This window comes from Eptesicus fuscus, chromosome 5, assembly GCF_027574615.1.
Source record: "Eptesicus fuscus isolate TK198812 chromosome 5, DD_ASM_mEF_20220401, whole genome shotgun sequence".
Lineage (NCBI taxonomy): Eukaryota > Metazoa > Chordata > Mammalia > Chiroptera > Vespertilionidae > Eptesicus > Eptesicus fuscus.
The window spans coordinates 11,577,679-11,593,280 of NC_072477.1; the positions used below are offsets into that span (position 1 = coordinate 11,577,679).

At 46.7% G+C, this 15,602-nt stretch overlaps 1 protein-coding gene across 1 annotated transcript in view; it reads left to right on the forward strand.

Annotated features, from left to right (window-relative positions):
- Nucleotides 1–15,602, forward strand: part of PTPN21 (protein tyrosine phosphatase non-receptor type 21) — a 67,772-nt gene that overhangs the window by 30,750 nt on the left and 21,420 nt on the right. The window contains exons 5-12 of the mRNA XM_054715845.1: nucleotides 590–657; nucleotides 1,438–1,508; nucleotides 3,548–3,635; nucleotides 4,260–4,348; nucleotides 5,277–5,364; nucleotides 6,035–6,114; nucleotides 13,858–13,918; nucleotides 14,546–14,630. Of these exons, the coding sequence (XP_054571820.1) occupies nucleotides 590–657; nucleotides 1,438–1,508; nucleotides 3,548–3,635; nucleotides 4,260–4,348; nucleotides 5,277–5,364; nucleotides 6,035–6,114; nucleotides 13,858–13,918; nucleotides 14,546–14,630 (630 nt within the window). The remainder of the gene's footprint in view (nucleotides 1–589; nucleotides 658–1,437; nucleotides 1,509–3,547; nucleotides 3,636–4,259; nucleotides 4,349–5,276; nucleotides 5,365–6,034; nucleotides 6,115–13,857; nucleotides 13,919–14,545; nucleotides 14,631–15,602) is intronic.

Below are 15,602 nucleotides of genomic sequence, written 5' to 3' on the forward strand. Positions count from 1 at the left end.
ATATTAGCAGACGTGGAGACCTTATTATTTCTAGACAAACAATTGTCTGACACGTGGAACCACATTCCTTTTCAAGGTCCTTTGAATCTTCCTACATGTCATCTTTGGCTTTAAGAGCTGGATTTTCATAAACTTTTTGCCAAACTATGATTTATTTTTAACAGCTAAAATTTTCTAAACCAATACATCTTGCTGTAACATATTCAGATGATCTGATTCCATTCTTGAGAGGTATAATCACTACTATGAACACTTTGGTTTCTTCCTGACATTTTTCTGTGCATGAGTAAGCCCAGATGATTATAGGCCAGTTTTGTTTTTTAATTATAAAGATGAGATCACATTACATACAGTTTGTAATTTATTTTTCACTTTATTAATAGGCATTTTCCAAGTCAAGACACATGAGTCCACCTAACTAATGCTTTAAGAACGATATTTTTAAAATATACACTTTATAGCTGTAATGCAGATTTGACTTCTGAATCAAAAGCACACCATCTACATACGACATATCGAGTATAGTTGAGCATGTGTTGCTATGCAAATTAAACATAACTGACATGTGAATATTTGTCATTTTATATAGCTGATTTTGGTGACTTTGATCAGTATGAATCCCAGGACTTCCTTCAGAAATTTGCCTTATTTCCTGTGGTAAGACTCCTTTTGACATTGGGCCTTTGTAGAAACAGTTTATTTCCATGCCTTTAATACTCCCTGAAATGAAGTCCAGGAATAGTGTTAAAAAATCAGTTCCCTCTGATGAACAAAAATACAAGTATTTTTCCTGTAACACCTTTCTTGGTTGTGGGAAAGCCACGGGAACGGGAGGGTCTGCAGTCACCGGGCCGTCGCCAGAAACATCTGTTTTATGTTTGGATGTTGAGTCTAAAGAGAGGGATTCGTTTCTCGCTTCTGAGGAGCCACACAGAGGTTTTGCTTTCAACCGAAGGCTTGAAACCTCCCAAAATTATGTCGAAATAAATGTGGCTTCTCAGCAGCAGCTTAAAAAGTAGATGATGGGAGGACACTGCCTTCTGCTCTGTTACTGGTCGCCTTCGCAGGAAAACTGCAGTGGAGCAACCCAGGGAGGGATGCTCTTCCGAGCGTCGTCTGCACTGCCAGCGGGAGTGCACAGGTGTCCCAGGGCCGGGATAGCAACTGGCCGTGGATGTTACCACCCTGACGTGACCCAGTGGGAACTTCCTCTGAGGTTGAATGGAAAAGGCAGGGCGAGTGTTTGGCCCCTGAGCAGAAGCCACTAAATTCCTTAGGCAGACCATGATGACGCGCTGGAGCCAAGCTCCCCCGCATTCCTACCAGTCCTGCTTCTGCCTGATGGTGACGAGAGCTGGGTAGCGTCAGCAGCAGCTAATCTTCCTGGGAAATTGGGGTGACTTGTGTACATACTTAACTGCCGTGTGTTTTCTTCAGGGGTGGTTACAAGATGAAAAGGTATTGGAAGAAGCAACCCAAAAGGTGGCCTTACTGCATCAGAAATACAGGTAACGCTGAGAGAGTAAGACACGGCAATCGTATGGAACCAGTGCCTGTTTGAACTTGAAATGTGCATCGACCCAGTGAAATTCGGCACTTAACGCTGCTGCTGCTGCTGCTGCAAACCACTCCCCCTTCTGAGCGTCCCCGCATTTTCAGAGCACTCACTCTGTGCCGAGTGCTGGTCCAAGCACTTACCATGTTACCTCATCTATTATCCATGTTGCCCCCGTGAGGAGCCTGAGAACGTAGAGAGGGTGCCCATCCTCCACCCCGAGTATGAAAGGCTTTGGTGCTAACCGAGTCCTGTGTAGGTCAGTTCAAGGCCGGAGAGACTTCTTTTCCTATGCGATGCGGCAGGCACAGGGTTTTCTCCTCCTCTGCACCTTTGGAAGCTGTATCTCTGTCCTCCGGGGAAGCTGTGCTGAGAGCTACGGTGCTTATTGCGCCGACCTACCGTCCTGGGTAGACAATGACTTTCTTTGATTGTGAATCTGTACGCGTTGCTGTAAGAAAAACCCTCAGCTGGAGAATGCTAGGTCTCCATTCTAAAGCAAATACACAGTTCCAAGTATGTGATAGATCATTACATTCTTATAACCGCTCTTTAAGTAAATGTTATTATCTCCTTACAGATTGGGGAAGCCAAGCTCAGAAAGACTAAATAACTTGCCCAAAGTTACATGTGGTAGAGGTGGGATTTGGACCCAGGTCTGTCTAATTATAACCTATTGTTCATCCCCTCCCATTAAACATAACCTTTTGCCTTTAGTCTCTCCTCACTGAAATCCATACAATCGCTCACAAAGGATTAATCTTCCTAAAACATCACTTTCCTCTCTCTTATTCCCCCTCCCCACACGCCCTTTGTCAGATGCTCATGAATTTGTCCTTGCTCTTCACTAGCCTGAGTTCATTGCCCCTGGGATTAAAGGCCTCCTATGAATTGATTAAATCCTGCCTTTCCAGCTTTACCTTCTGCTGTCCCAAATGAACCATGTTCTCCCCCCCCTCCCCAGCATAATTAATCCCTCAGGCTTACATCGCCTTGTCTTTTGTTCCTTTCATTCATTCATTCATTCATTCATTCATTCATTCATTTGTGCATCTGCTTAAAGATGTAGTGGCACGGAGATAAGTTGAACAGTCCCCTGCCATCAGAGGATGCGTTCCCTGCCTTGCAGTCTAAGGGGTGGGCAGGACAACCCACTGAGGAGGCAGTTAGAATAGTCAGAACGGAATACGGGAGCAGTGGGAAATGTGCACAGAACGCGGTGGGTTTGCGTAGAGCTGGGATGTCTGACCTAGACTCGGGGATCACAGCAGGTGACAGAGAAGGAGTGATGGATACATAGGCCAAGCCTTGAGGGATGGGTGCACAGGTGAGTGACAGGTATACTAGGAAGAGGGATTAGTGTGTGCAAAGGCCCAGAGGCCGGAGGGAACGTGGTGTATTCAAAGAAAGGCAGAGTTTGGGATGGCTGAGGTGTGGGGTGCCCTGTGGGTGAGGGGGAGCAGCAGAGGTGAGGCTGGAGAGGCAAGTTTCCATGCAGCTGAGCACTTTCTCTGTCCACGCCACCTTCCTACCTACCCATCCTTGTAATTAATTGTGTCACCAGAGCTAAAAAGGATTTCCATCCTCCTAACTCTTATTTCCACACTTGGATCACTTGGCATTGAGCACGTGATGCTTAGTATCACCTGATAGTTTGGATAGTAAGCAGTTACTCAGTGGTTTAGAAAGAATCCTAGCCTTTCCCAAAGATGTTCCAGGGGCTGTCTTATTGCCTGCGTCCCCCTCGCCTGTCTACAGCGCAGGGAGAGGATCTTCCCTAACTAACCTCAGTGTGCAGCACCGTGCTTTGCATGTAGTCAATTTTCAGTAAATGTTGGGTTGATATAACCGATGGCTGATGCTTAGACACTTGCAATGTTGATCATGTTTTAGGCCAAACTCCTGTGTAGTGTTTTAGAAAAGCTTTGTGGTTTTGTGTGTTTGTTTGTTTGTAGTTTTGTGGCTAATCTCACTGACATCTTTGGGTTGCAGAGGGCTCGCAGCTCCTGAGGCGGAAATGCTGTACATGCAGGAGGTGGAGAGGATGGAAGGCTACGGAGAAGAGAGCTACCCTGCGAAGGTCAGCGGGACACGGAGGCCGGGGCTCTCCAAAATGGGTCTCAGCGGTTCCCGGAGGATCGTGGGGAAGCCCAGGGCGCCCTGCTGTGCAAAGGCCGATGTCGTGCAAAGTTCTGGACATTTCAAAGGGGAGGTCCTTGTGGCCAAAGTGACGCAGCGAACATATTCCTGATTTGCAGTTTGTTCTCCGAATGCTCTTGAGGGAGTTCCTTAAGGGGTCCATCTCTCTCTCTTTTTTTAAAAAAATTGATTTTTTACAGAGAGGAAGGGAGAGGGATAGAGAGTTAGAAACATCGATGAGAGAGAAACATCGATCAGCTGCCTCCTGCACACCCCCGACTGGGGATGTGCCCACAACCAAGGTACATGCCTTTGACCGGAATTGAACCTGGGACCCTTCAGTCCGCAGGCCGACGCTCCATCCACCGAGCCAAACTGGTTAGGCTCTTCTTATATTCACACATGCTTACAAGACGACACATTCGTAACTTTCAGACTTTCCCCCTTCAGAATAGTTATCCTGTGAGTCTTCCGCGCATTTCACGCCTGGGAAGCAGGTTCAGGGGACGGGGTGCAGTTGTGGCTGCCGTGCACCTGCCGCCTGAGTGTGTCTTTCTCCTTTCAGGATAGCCAAGGCAGCGACATTTCCATCGGAGCCTGCCTGGAGGGCATCTTTGTGAAGCACAAGAACGGAAGGCCTCCCGTGATATTTCGGTATTTTTCTTACCTCTTTCCATGCAGTTTCTGTGGCTCCTGTTGGTGCCACGTTTTAGTTCCGATGTTAGTTATATTGCTCATAAGTATCCCCCAAGGTCTCATTAGGAAATGGAAATACGCTCTTCCTAGGAAAGAATACCACCTCACTGCTGGCTTCTTTCTGTAAGCTGCTTTCTTCAAAACCAGATGTGCAGAAAATAGTGCTTGTGATGGGGGTCGACTTAGGACATACTTAAAAATGCGCCCCTTTGCTTCCCACATGGAGGCGTTCTTTTGATGTGTAATTTCATATGAGCTCTGATTTCTAGGGCTCTTTCTTTCTTTTTTGTTAATCCTCACCTGAGGATATTTTTTCCATTGCATTTCAGAGAGAGTGAAAGGGAGGGAGGGAGTGGAGGGAGGAGAGAGAGAGAAAGAAACATCGATGTGAGAGAGACACATCTACTGGTTGCTTCCCGCACGCGGAACGGGAAGCGAACCTGCAACCCAGGTGTGGGCCTCTCTAGGGAAGCACTGGGCCTCACTGACCTTGGTGTCCCTGGGACCTAACCTAGTTTCTGACCTTGTCATAACGCATACCCTTTCGCACATCTTGGTAAGATGTTTGTCGAATGAAGGAAGGGGTCATTGGCAACCAGCTAATGTAGGGATCTTCGATCTAACTCGTCTGACAAATGGGGATAAATAGATTTTACATTTTCAAGCATTCTTTGGCCTTGTTTAGTATACATGCACTTACTTTTTTGCGGCTCTGTGTTATCACTTCAATTAGAAAATGCATGCTAGAGGATTAAAACAACTGTTTTATTTCCAAGATGATCAAATATTGATTTATGTATCAAGCTCAAACATGGGAATCACACGTTCCACCTCCTGGTGTGCGCATGAGCACTCACATCGCCGTTCTCTGTTTGTTGTTCTCTAGGTGGCACGATATTGCTAACATGTCCCACAATAAGTCCTTCTTTGCCTTAGAGCTGGCAAGTAAAGAGGAGACCATCCAGTTTCAAACGGTGAGTGGGCGGTAGGAAGAGCATGGAATGTTTTTCCTGAAAGTTAACACGTTAGCGTTTCTGTGTGTGTGTTTGCGGGGGTGGGGGTGGGTGGCATTAAAATGATAATATTTTACAGTTTTATAAAATTCTATAACATTTTACATAATGGTAGTTTTGTCATAATAGTGCACTTGCTCAGTAAATATTATAAAAAGCAATTGCTCAGTAAATATTGTTGAATGAATCCTTAGATAACTACTAAATGTAAGCAACTAAATAGGGGAGAAAGTAAGCACCGGTATCTCAATTTCCATTAAGTGAATGGCTCTGTAGAAAGATTATTTCACAGTTATTTGCTTTTGCTCCCTTGACACATGGCAGTATTGAGTCACTGAGTCAAATGTTTTGTTTAAAAACGTCTCTGAGTTACCTATTTGTCAAGATGAAAGTTTATATTTTCATAATTTTTGAAGCTGTTTAATATAAGAATCACACTGTTCGAATAGATTTTTTTGTCTTTGTAATTTAAATCCTAATTATAGCATTCCTGTGAAGACACAGTATTGGAAAATGAAAGAGTCCCAGTGTGTTAAAAGTGACTTGACATAATTACGCCTTGTCCCCAGATAAACTCTGTATCACGTTGTAAATGTGCTTTCATTTCTTTTATGCATATTTTACTTACTAGGAAGACATGGAAACAGCAAAATACATGTGGAGACTCTGTGTGGCGAGGCACAAATTTTACAGACTAAATCAGTGCAGCCTGTAAGTATATCCTGCTCATGGAAATTGGAGAAAAGAATAAGTTTAGACATTTTCATCTTGAGTTGTATTGTATCATCTAGAAGAGCCAGTTTTATGAAATATGATATTTCAAATGGCGTTTTTATGATAAACTCTTGGCTTTTGCATGTTAAAATGATATTTCTCAAATTTTTAAAATTTATTTTGCTTTGGACCAACTTCTTACAACTACAGATATGCCTCTAAGATTTCTTTTAACCATTTACTAGAATCATTCTAATTTTTGAATGATAAAAGAAAGTGAATATCTTTCATTTTTTTAAATCAGCACTTTGTGTAAATAAGGATTATTGCTTTCAAGCCATGTGAAGAATTTATGGCCCTTCTTCTTAACGCAGTTTTTTTAACCTACATGCACTGCCCCCTACTGGGAGCAGCATATAAACATGATGTAATATTTCACATCTTACAACACTTTTCCTTTATGCCACACGCTCCCTAGCCATGGCGTCGTGTCTCTGCTCTCCTTTATAGCAAATTTCTTTCTGTTTTTTTTTTTTTTTAATATATATATTTTATTGATTTCAGAGAGGAAAGGAGAGGGAGAGTGAGATGGAAACTTCAATGATGAGAGAGAATCATTGTTTGGCTGCCTCCTGCACCCCCCCTATGGGGATTGAGCCCACAACCCAGGCATGTGCCCTTGACTGGAATTGAACCTGGGACCCTTCAGTCCACAGGCCGACGCTCTATCCACTGAGCCAAACCGGCTAGGGCTATAGCAAGTTTCTTCAAAAGAGTTGTGCGCACCTGCTTTCTCTCCTTCCGTCCAGCCTGTTTCCACGAAGCTGCCGCACCGTTGACTCTGCCTGTCCCAGTGACAGTGACCCTCATCCAGTCGTCATTTCTGCGCGTTCACTTGACCCTTCAGCAGCGCTTGCCCTCTGACCACCCTTCCTTCCTGCACCTGCTCTTCCCTGGCTGCCAGGACCCCACCTCTCCTGCTTCTCCTCTTTCTAGGCTGTTTCTTCTCACTCACCTTTGAGGTTTGATCCTCAGACCTCATCTCCGTCCGCTCGTTTCCTAGGGGCTTCACCTTGCCTCGGGCTTACAAACAGCATCTTTAGGCTGAAAGTGCGTCTGGTTTCCCATCCAGCTCCGTCTTCTCCCCGAGCACCTGATTCACACATCCCACCGCCTCGCTGACATCTCCACTTGCTACCTAAGAGGCATCTCACATTTGATATGTCTGAAACCAAACTCTCTAATTAAAAAAATATATATTTTATTGATTTTTTACAGAGAGGAAGGGAGAGGGATAGATAGGTAGAAACATTGATCAGCTGCCTCCTGCACACCTACTGGGGATGTGCCCACAACCAAGGTACATGCCCTTGACCGGAATCGAACCTAGGACCATTCAGTCTGCAGGCTGACACTCTATCCGCTGAGCCAAACCGGTGAGGGCTAAAACCAAACTCTTGATTTGCTCTTCTGCTTCCTGCCCCCAGGCCTGCTTTTCCCTCTTCCCCATGTTGGCAGATGGCAACCCCAAATTCACCGGCCCCAAACCTACCTGATTCCTGTTTCTCTCTCATCCACATCCAATTCATCAGCAAGCTCTGCCTACTCTGCCTTGAAAATGTACCTGAAATCTGACATTGTTACCACCTCCTCTGCTAACAACCGAAGTGCCAGCTGCCGGTCTCCCACCTGGAATACGGCGGTGGCCTCCAGACTCCCTTTCTGTGCCCGCCCTGCCTATCGCTTCTCTCCTGACCAGCCAGAATGACCTTAACGTGAGTCAGGTCCCATCACTCTTCTGAACACCCTACACTGGCCTTCATTCCATCACTTAAAAGTACAAGCTCGTGTCATCGGGCCTTTGCCTGGTTCCAGCCTTGTTTCCTTCACCCTCCCCCTCGCTTCCCCTGTCCCAGCCACACTAGGAAGCTTTCTGGTCTGTGAACATGTTACACCCCTGGGGACGCTCTACTTGCCCCTTCTTCTCCCATGTCCTCACATGTCATCGTTGATCAGAGGGGGCCCTCCTCAGCCAGGCTGTCCCCTCCCACCCGTGTCCCTTCCCCCTACAACCTGTCCCTCTCTATCCCCGTGCAATTAGCACCACTTGAATATCTATGTTTGTTTGTTTACTTGTTTACTGTCTGTGTCTCCTCCCAGCAGGTCAGCTCCCAGCCGTGCTCATGGCCGACACTCTCCCTGTCTTGTTAACCCCTGTATTCTCAGCGCTGAACAAGGGCCTGGCCCACGGCAGGCCTTGATGAGTTTGTTGAATGAGTCTATAGAAACAATTGTAAGGAGCTCTGATTTGGGGTGTGTATGGTACCCTAGGACCTTGGTCAGCAAACTGCGGCTCTCAAGCCACATGCGGCTCTTTGGCCCTTTGAGTGTGGCTCTTCCACAAAATACCATGGCCTGGGCGAGTCTATTTTGAAGAAGTGGCGTTAGAAGAAGTTTAAGTTTAAAAAATTTGGCTCTCAAAAGAAATTTCAATCGTTGTACTGTTGATAAATTTCAATCGTTGGCTCTGTTGACTAATGAGTTTGCCGACCACTGCCCTAGGAGAAGGGTACCTAACCCAGAAGCCTCCAGTTAGGAAAGGCATCCTAGCCAAGTGACAGCTAAACTGCGACCTAGTTTCACTCCATCCCTCCTTTGGCCTAGTGCAGCCGCCTCCCTCCTGACCTCACCTGCCCCATCCCTCCTGGCCTCACCTGCCCCATCCCTCCTGGCCTCACCTGCTCCATCCCTCCTGGTCTCACCTGCCCCATCCCTCCTGGTCTCACCTGCCCCATCCCTCCTGGTCTCACCTGCCCCATCCCTTCTGGCCTCACCGGCCTCATTGCACCTGGCCTCACCTGCCCCATCCCTCCTGGTCTCACCTGCCCCATCCCTCCTGGCCTCACCTGCCCCATCCCTCCTGGTCTCACCTGCCCCATCCCTCCTGGCCTCACCGGCCCCATCGCACCTGGCTCCAGCCAGGGTTCTGGTTGGATGAGCAAAAGACGTAGCACTGCTCTCAGAGTTACAGCCCAGGACCAAATCTGAGCCTGTTCCTCTCCACTCTTCCTCAGCTATGGGATTACGTGTAGATTCCAGTGTTCCTCCCCCAGGTTCCCCTGCCCCACTCACCCTTGATCCCGGTTCTGGAGCCCTCAGTCCTTCCAATGCAGATGCTTCTCGCAGCCCCAGGCCTCGCTCCGTCCTCCTCTTCTCTCGCAGACCCAGTCATTCTTCAAGATCTGGTTTACATGCAGCCGCCTTCAGACCACCATGCATTCTGTTAGTCAGTCCTCGGTTTCACTCTCCAAGTCCCGTTTTGTCCTATCACTTTCATAACAATAATTCTGATGCAGCAACTGCTTTCTCCATATCGAGCATTATGCTGAGAGCTTTTATCTCCTTTCATCTTAACAGTCGCCTGTTTGGTAGTTATTATTGCCCTTTTGTGGGCGACGGCATGGAGACTTAGAGAAGTGTTGTTCCCCTGCTAACGGGGAGCAGCGAGGCTGAGCTTGCGCTGTCAGCCCCTGTGCAGACTGTTGGAGGGTCCGCGTCTGCGTTGTGATGCGATTTGTCTGCCGTGTCCGCTGGTGCTCCCTGCGGGCAGGCTCCTCCCATCCATCTTCGTGCCCTGGAGCCTGGCAGGGGGCCTCGTGTTCAGGCTTCGCACCTGGTGGGAGCCTGGATGACACAGTGATGGATCCGTGGGGAGAAGAGCCTTTTCGCTCCTTGTTGCTTTCCTTTTACTACTGATTGTCAATTGGAAAAAAAAAAAAAAAGGGCCAGGAAGGAAGAGGAAAGGCTGCGGGAGTGCTTGTGTTTTACAGGGACCTGGGTGTGAAGAAAACCTCCGTCAGGAGCAAACGTGCAGAACCACCTGACGATTAGCACTTAGGTCCCCGTCCCCCCCCTCCCTGCATCCCTGCATCCCTGCATGCGTGCTTTTAGCCGAGTCCTCCTGCTGGTCTGGTGATGGGCTTTCCGAAAGCACCAGCTGGCGGGGAGGAGCACCCCTGCTTCCCTGTGGATGTGGGAGCCTCTGCTTGCTGCCTGGCTGGGACTTTGGGGTGCATTTGTGGATGGAAATGTTCTCCTGCTGCTAGATTTGGGGGTGCTGCTAGTCCAGGATAGTTGCATTTGGGGCTCCTCCGGACTGGCCCATCTACCCAGCCACGTGTGACATTATTTTTATGCAGAAGTGTGTCTGAGATTCCGGGAGTAGATATGCAGCCTTCTGGTCCACAGCCTTTTCACAAGGATAAAGCTTTTCATACATTGAAGATATCTGTATTACTGACCCATCATTACTTCAGTTTATTCTTTTTCTGGAAAATAATGAAGAATCAATGGTTTTGAATAAGCCACCAATATAATCCCTTTCCCGCAGGCATCCGTATTAGCTGGTGCCACATTTTGTTTCCAATCTCTGTACATCCAGTAGATCGTGGAAGTCCATTTGCATGAGGTAGTCCTATGTAATTATTCATGACGGTTGATATCCGCGTCGCTCTGTGGAAAACGAGTATGTTTCATTGTGAGCACTTGTTCCCCAGATGAAGTAAATCAATGCTTAGCTTTTTGGTAGGTAATAAAATGGAAAATAACTTTAATTTTATGGCCATGTCTTCTAAGGCTCTAAACCTAGACTAAAGTATTGGTAGACTTGTTCTCACGGTCCAACTGGGTCAACTCAAGCGTGGTGAGCATTTAATGAGACTGCAGCGGGCCTAGAATTGGCCTCTCAGGATTCCTTTTCTCCCCCAGGCTTTTCCTGAGGTCATGGTTCGATTCCCAGTCAGGGCACATGCCCGGGTTGTGGGCTCGATCCCCAGTAGGGGGCGTGCAGGAGGCAGTCAGTCAATGAGTCTCTCTCATCATTGATGTTTCTTTCTCTACCTCTCCCTTCCTCTCTGAAATCAATAAAAATATATTTTTAAAAAAATCTCATTCCTCTGCATTAGCCATAAATCTATAAAAAAGAAGCTGACAAAGCAAAATTCAGACAACTCTTAGAAGTACAGCTCAGCTGCCCGTGCTTAGCAGTGAGCATCACTTCCCTCCTCACTCACTGTGTCTTTGGTTCAGCAAACATTGAGGGCTTCCTGTGAGCCAGGCACCACGGTACCATGGCGTGTGCTCCTGCCCCCCACGGGCCTTACAAAGCAGGTGGGGTTGTGCGTGTGTGTGTGTGTGTGTGGTGGTGTGTGTGGGAGGGGAGCGGGGGGAGGTTCTAGGCGTATAATCAATTTTCAGGAGCCTGTGCCCAGGAAGCCGACAGACCTGCCTGTTCAAATGCCGGTTCTGCTACTTATTTCCACGTGACCAGCAGTAACTGACTTAATCTAAGTATCAGTTTCTTCATCTGTGAAGTCAGGGTAACAGCCCTCCTCCCGCACGGTGTTTGGTGTGGGCTCCATGGGGTGAGTCTTCAGCCCTGTTTCAACAAGTCCTGCCATTTATTCTCCTCGGGGCTGGCAGCCTTTTCTTGTTTTGTCTTCCCCAGCGCACGCCTTCCGGTGATTTTCTTCCTGAGTTCTTCCCCGGTCTCATGTCAGCAGCACCCATCAGCATTGTGAACGGCCCCCAAAGTCTGGAAAACACAGCCAGCAGTTCCCCCACTTTCTGTCGTGTGCTGAGTGCGGGGTAGCTGGTCCCGCAGTAAACTGCATGGACAAGGACGCCGGCAGGAGGAAAGGGGAGGTTAGAAAATTAGAACGAGGGCGGGCTGGCTCCGCCCAACAGTGTGGCCGGAGGAAGAGGTCCTCGCTTGTGTGTGTGCAGCGGGCAGTGGCGCCCGCATGCTGGGTGCTGCCGGCCAGGGTGCAGCATAGACAGCGCGTGGGGGAGCTGCTGCCTGCGTCCTAGGCTCTGATCCTGGGGTTTTGTGTTTGACACGCTGCGGTTGACGTTTGCTGCAGGCTGGGCAACTCTGGACATGTCTTTGGAGGATTCTGTCAGCAATCCTTTCCTCCCAAGTCTCCGTTTCACATTTGTAGTGCTTTTAAAGTTCAGTCCACTTCAGTGAGTCTCTGGGCTAAATAGAAACTTCAGAAGACCAGTTTGCCTAAACCTACCCCTGACCTTGGAGAATGAGCAAAGGCAGAGTGAATTTCAAGGCCTCAAAGTGCAGTGTCTTCAAATTCTGGACACAGGTTTTAGGAATATACGAACACGCCGTTAAGGACTATTAAAAAATAAAAAAACAAAGCCTAGACACAGCCTTCTTACCAGCTTCACCAAGGAGGCCTCCTTCTCTACCGGCATGTGTGGTATTTTTGTCGTCTAACGGAAGTCGCGTCCACTGTGTTGTTGAGTAACATAAATGCTGGCAGAACGGAGCGTCCTTGGGAAAGAGACATCTGTTCACCAACAAGGTTATTACATTCCAAAGATAATGAAAGAAATTATTAAAGCGTTTAATTTAAAAAGAGTCATCTAGTTAAAGCGATTGTAGTCGTCTGGTGTTAAGCTAATGGACAGGGTTTGAATGTGATGTTCGTTGTTAGAGCGCTAGGAATGTGGACTGGGAGACCCGAGGCTCGGTGTCATGGGGCCTGAGTGTTCACTTTGTGCTGTGGATTTGCAGTCATTAGTCCTTGGAGCAGTGCAACCAAAGGTCACAGCGTATTTCTGGAATCAGTAATTACGTGTCACGCAAGCTCACGAGCCGGGAACAGAGGGCGAAAGGTTTTTTTTTTAAGTGCTTTGACAAAATTATGTAAGTCATCAACAAAGCCAAGAATCCTTAGTGCTTAGGTTCCTAGATCTTACTTTCGACAAAACTGACCACACAAAAAAAACAAAAAATGCTTGCCTCTGTTTAAAGACTATAGAATTACAAGTGGGTTTTTCTGTTTCTTGTTTCTAATTTTATTCAGAGATGGGGCTTGTCGTGACTAGTTTAAACTCTCAGATTATCTGGTAAATGTTCTTTGGCCCTTCTTAATATTCTCATTGCTTTTTAAAAACATTTAATTTTTCCCATCACCATTTATCCCTTCTATGCCCTCTCCCACCTCCACCCATTCTCATTGCTTTTTAAAAAGTACATTTAAAACCAGAGAGAAGTTTCTTGAAAGAAAGGTAAATAAATGGGTTTGCCACAGGCCCACTAAAACAATTTTCTTACTGTTTGGCTTTCCCTAACTTAATTCCTTAGAAGAAATACAGATTCTTAAGTTACCAAAGTTACAAGCTTATCTCTTCATTATGTTTGGAGTATGTGGTTAACAGACTTGAACTAAAGGCAGGTGCTTCCGGCTTTGGGACTGGCAGCCGGAGGCCACCCCTCAGGTGTGTTAGTGGGGTGGTCAGTGCTGAGCCAGGCCCACGGAGCGATGCGTTTGCACTGTCTTGCTGCCTCTGGGGTGAGTTTGTGGGGGGCCTGGCCTCACCTCCTTCCCCGTCTGCTTTTCCTGGATGGACCAGGGAAGGTTCCCCCTGTCGGCCCCTCTGGTAGTCCAGGCAGCGGATGCTGCGGGAGGAGGCTCAGCCCCTGGCGTGGTCAGAGGGGCCTGGGCAGCGGGACAGGGCCGAGGCCACGCCAGGGACAGGGCCCCTCCTTCCTTGTCTCAGATTTGAGATTGGATTACTTTGTCTTTTGCATGGGAACCTTTATTATGTTACCGTCTTATTCATTTGTTCTGGTAGAATTAGGAAGATGGCGTGTATGTATGAGAGAACGAGCGAGAGAGAGAAGGTATGTATGCTCTTCTAAGGACACGCCTTATTTTACAGGCAAACGCCGACCGTCACCGTGAACCTGATTAGGAGGAGGTCTTCTTCAAGGATGTCTCTGGTAAGAAAGAAGGACAGCCACGCTGGCTGCGTTTCCCTTAGTGATGTCATCTTCAGGCTTATGGCAGTGCTGATTTTTAGTGTGAACACAAAAGTGTGTCGATATTCTATTGTTTTTTGACCAAAGAAATGGTGATGTTTTCCTCCATAGGGTAAGCCCAGTATTGATATAACATTTATTAGATTATACATTGAAATACCAGGTCGAATCTAATGTTTAAAATTTTGACTATGAGCCAAGAGTAATCAGGAGTTTGTAGATATTTAAAGTACTGGACCATATTGCCTACTAAAATGAAATATACTCCCTATAAGCTTCTTACATTCGTATGTTTACATGAGGATTCAGGACATTTTTGCCTATCCCTCCTTGCCCTGAACTTTTCGGACGCAGCACGTTTTCTTGTGCTGTGTGATGTCTGCCCTCAGTGCACGGGGCTTGGCATCGCCACTCGGGGAAGCAGTGAGAGTGGCAGATAAGAGCTACGGATTTTTATGTTCGCTTTTCATGCATGTTTGTGCCTCCTTTGGGAGTGTTTTAGTGGAGAGGAAGAAGCCAGCAGACAACGCCTTTGCATGTTACCTAGGCAGTGTGTTCTGACCCCGCCTCCAACTTCCCATTTTTCAGCCTAAGCCGCAGCCCTATGTGATGCCCGCCCCACCCCCGCTGCATTACAATGGACATTACACAGAACCCTACACTTCTTCTCAAGGTAAGGGGCGCTGGCTCTCGGGGGCCTGGCCGCATGATTACAATTTGAATACATCATGAGATTTGGAAACCTTGAAGCCAGTATAATTTTTGACTGAAGTGACATGCAAAATTAGTGTGATGATTGTAGCCATGCTAGATTCATAGGATAGGCCGCCATTATATTCTGTTTCTTGGACATGTGTAGAAAATATGCAGTACATTATTCCCCCTTATCCGCGGGCATACGTTCCCGGACCCCCAGTGGATGCCTGAAACCGGGGATAGTACTGAACCTTATATGTACTATGCTTTTTCTTTTTTTTTTAAATAGTGTTAATTTGGTATATTTCAGAGACTATTGATCTAGTCTTTTTATTTTTTTATATGTTTTTATTGATTTCACAGAGTAAGGGAGAGGGAGAGGGAGAGAGAGGTAGAAAACATCAATGATTAGAGAGAATCATTGATTGGCTGCCTCCTGCACGCCCCTCATTGGAAATCGAGCCTGTAGCCTGGGCATGTGCTCTTGACTGGAATTGAATCTGGGACCCTTCAGTCTGCAGGCCAACGCTCTATCCACTGAGCCAAACCAGCTAGGTAGGGTGGTACTGTGCTTTTTCTTAAACATACATACCAAGGGTACAATTTAACTTATAAATTAGGCACTGTAAGAGATTAACAATAACTAATAAAAAACAGGACAACAATAGTTCATTTTACAGTTAGAGTATAGTAATAATATACTCTAATAAAAGTTATGTGAATGTGCTCTCTCTCTTTCTCAAAAGATCTGGAATTTTTCATTTAATATTTTCAGGCCATGGTTGGCCATGGGTAAATGCAGCTGCGGAAAGCAAAACCACAGATATGGGGGGACTACTGTATTAAGTTTTTTAAATAATTAAATTTATCGAGGTAACATTGTTTAATATTATGTAAGTTTCAGGTGTATAACATTATAATTTGACATCTGTATAATCAAATGCGTGCC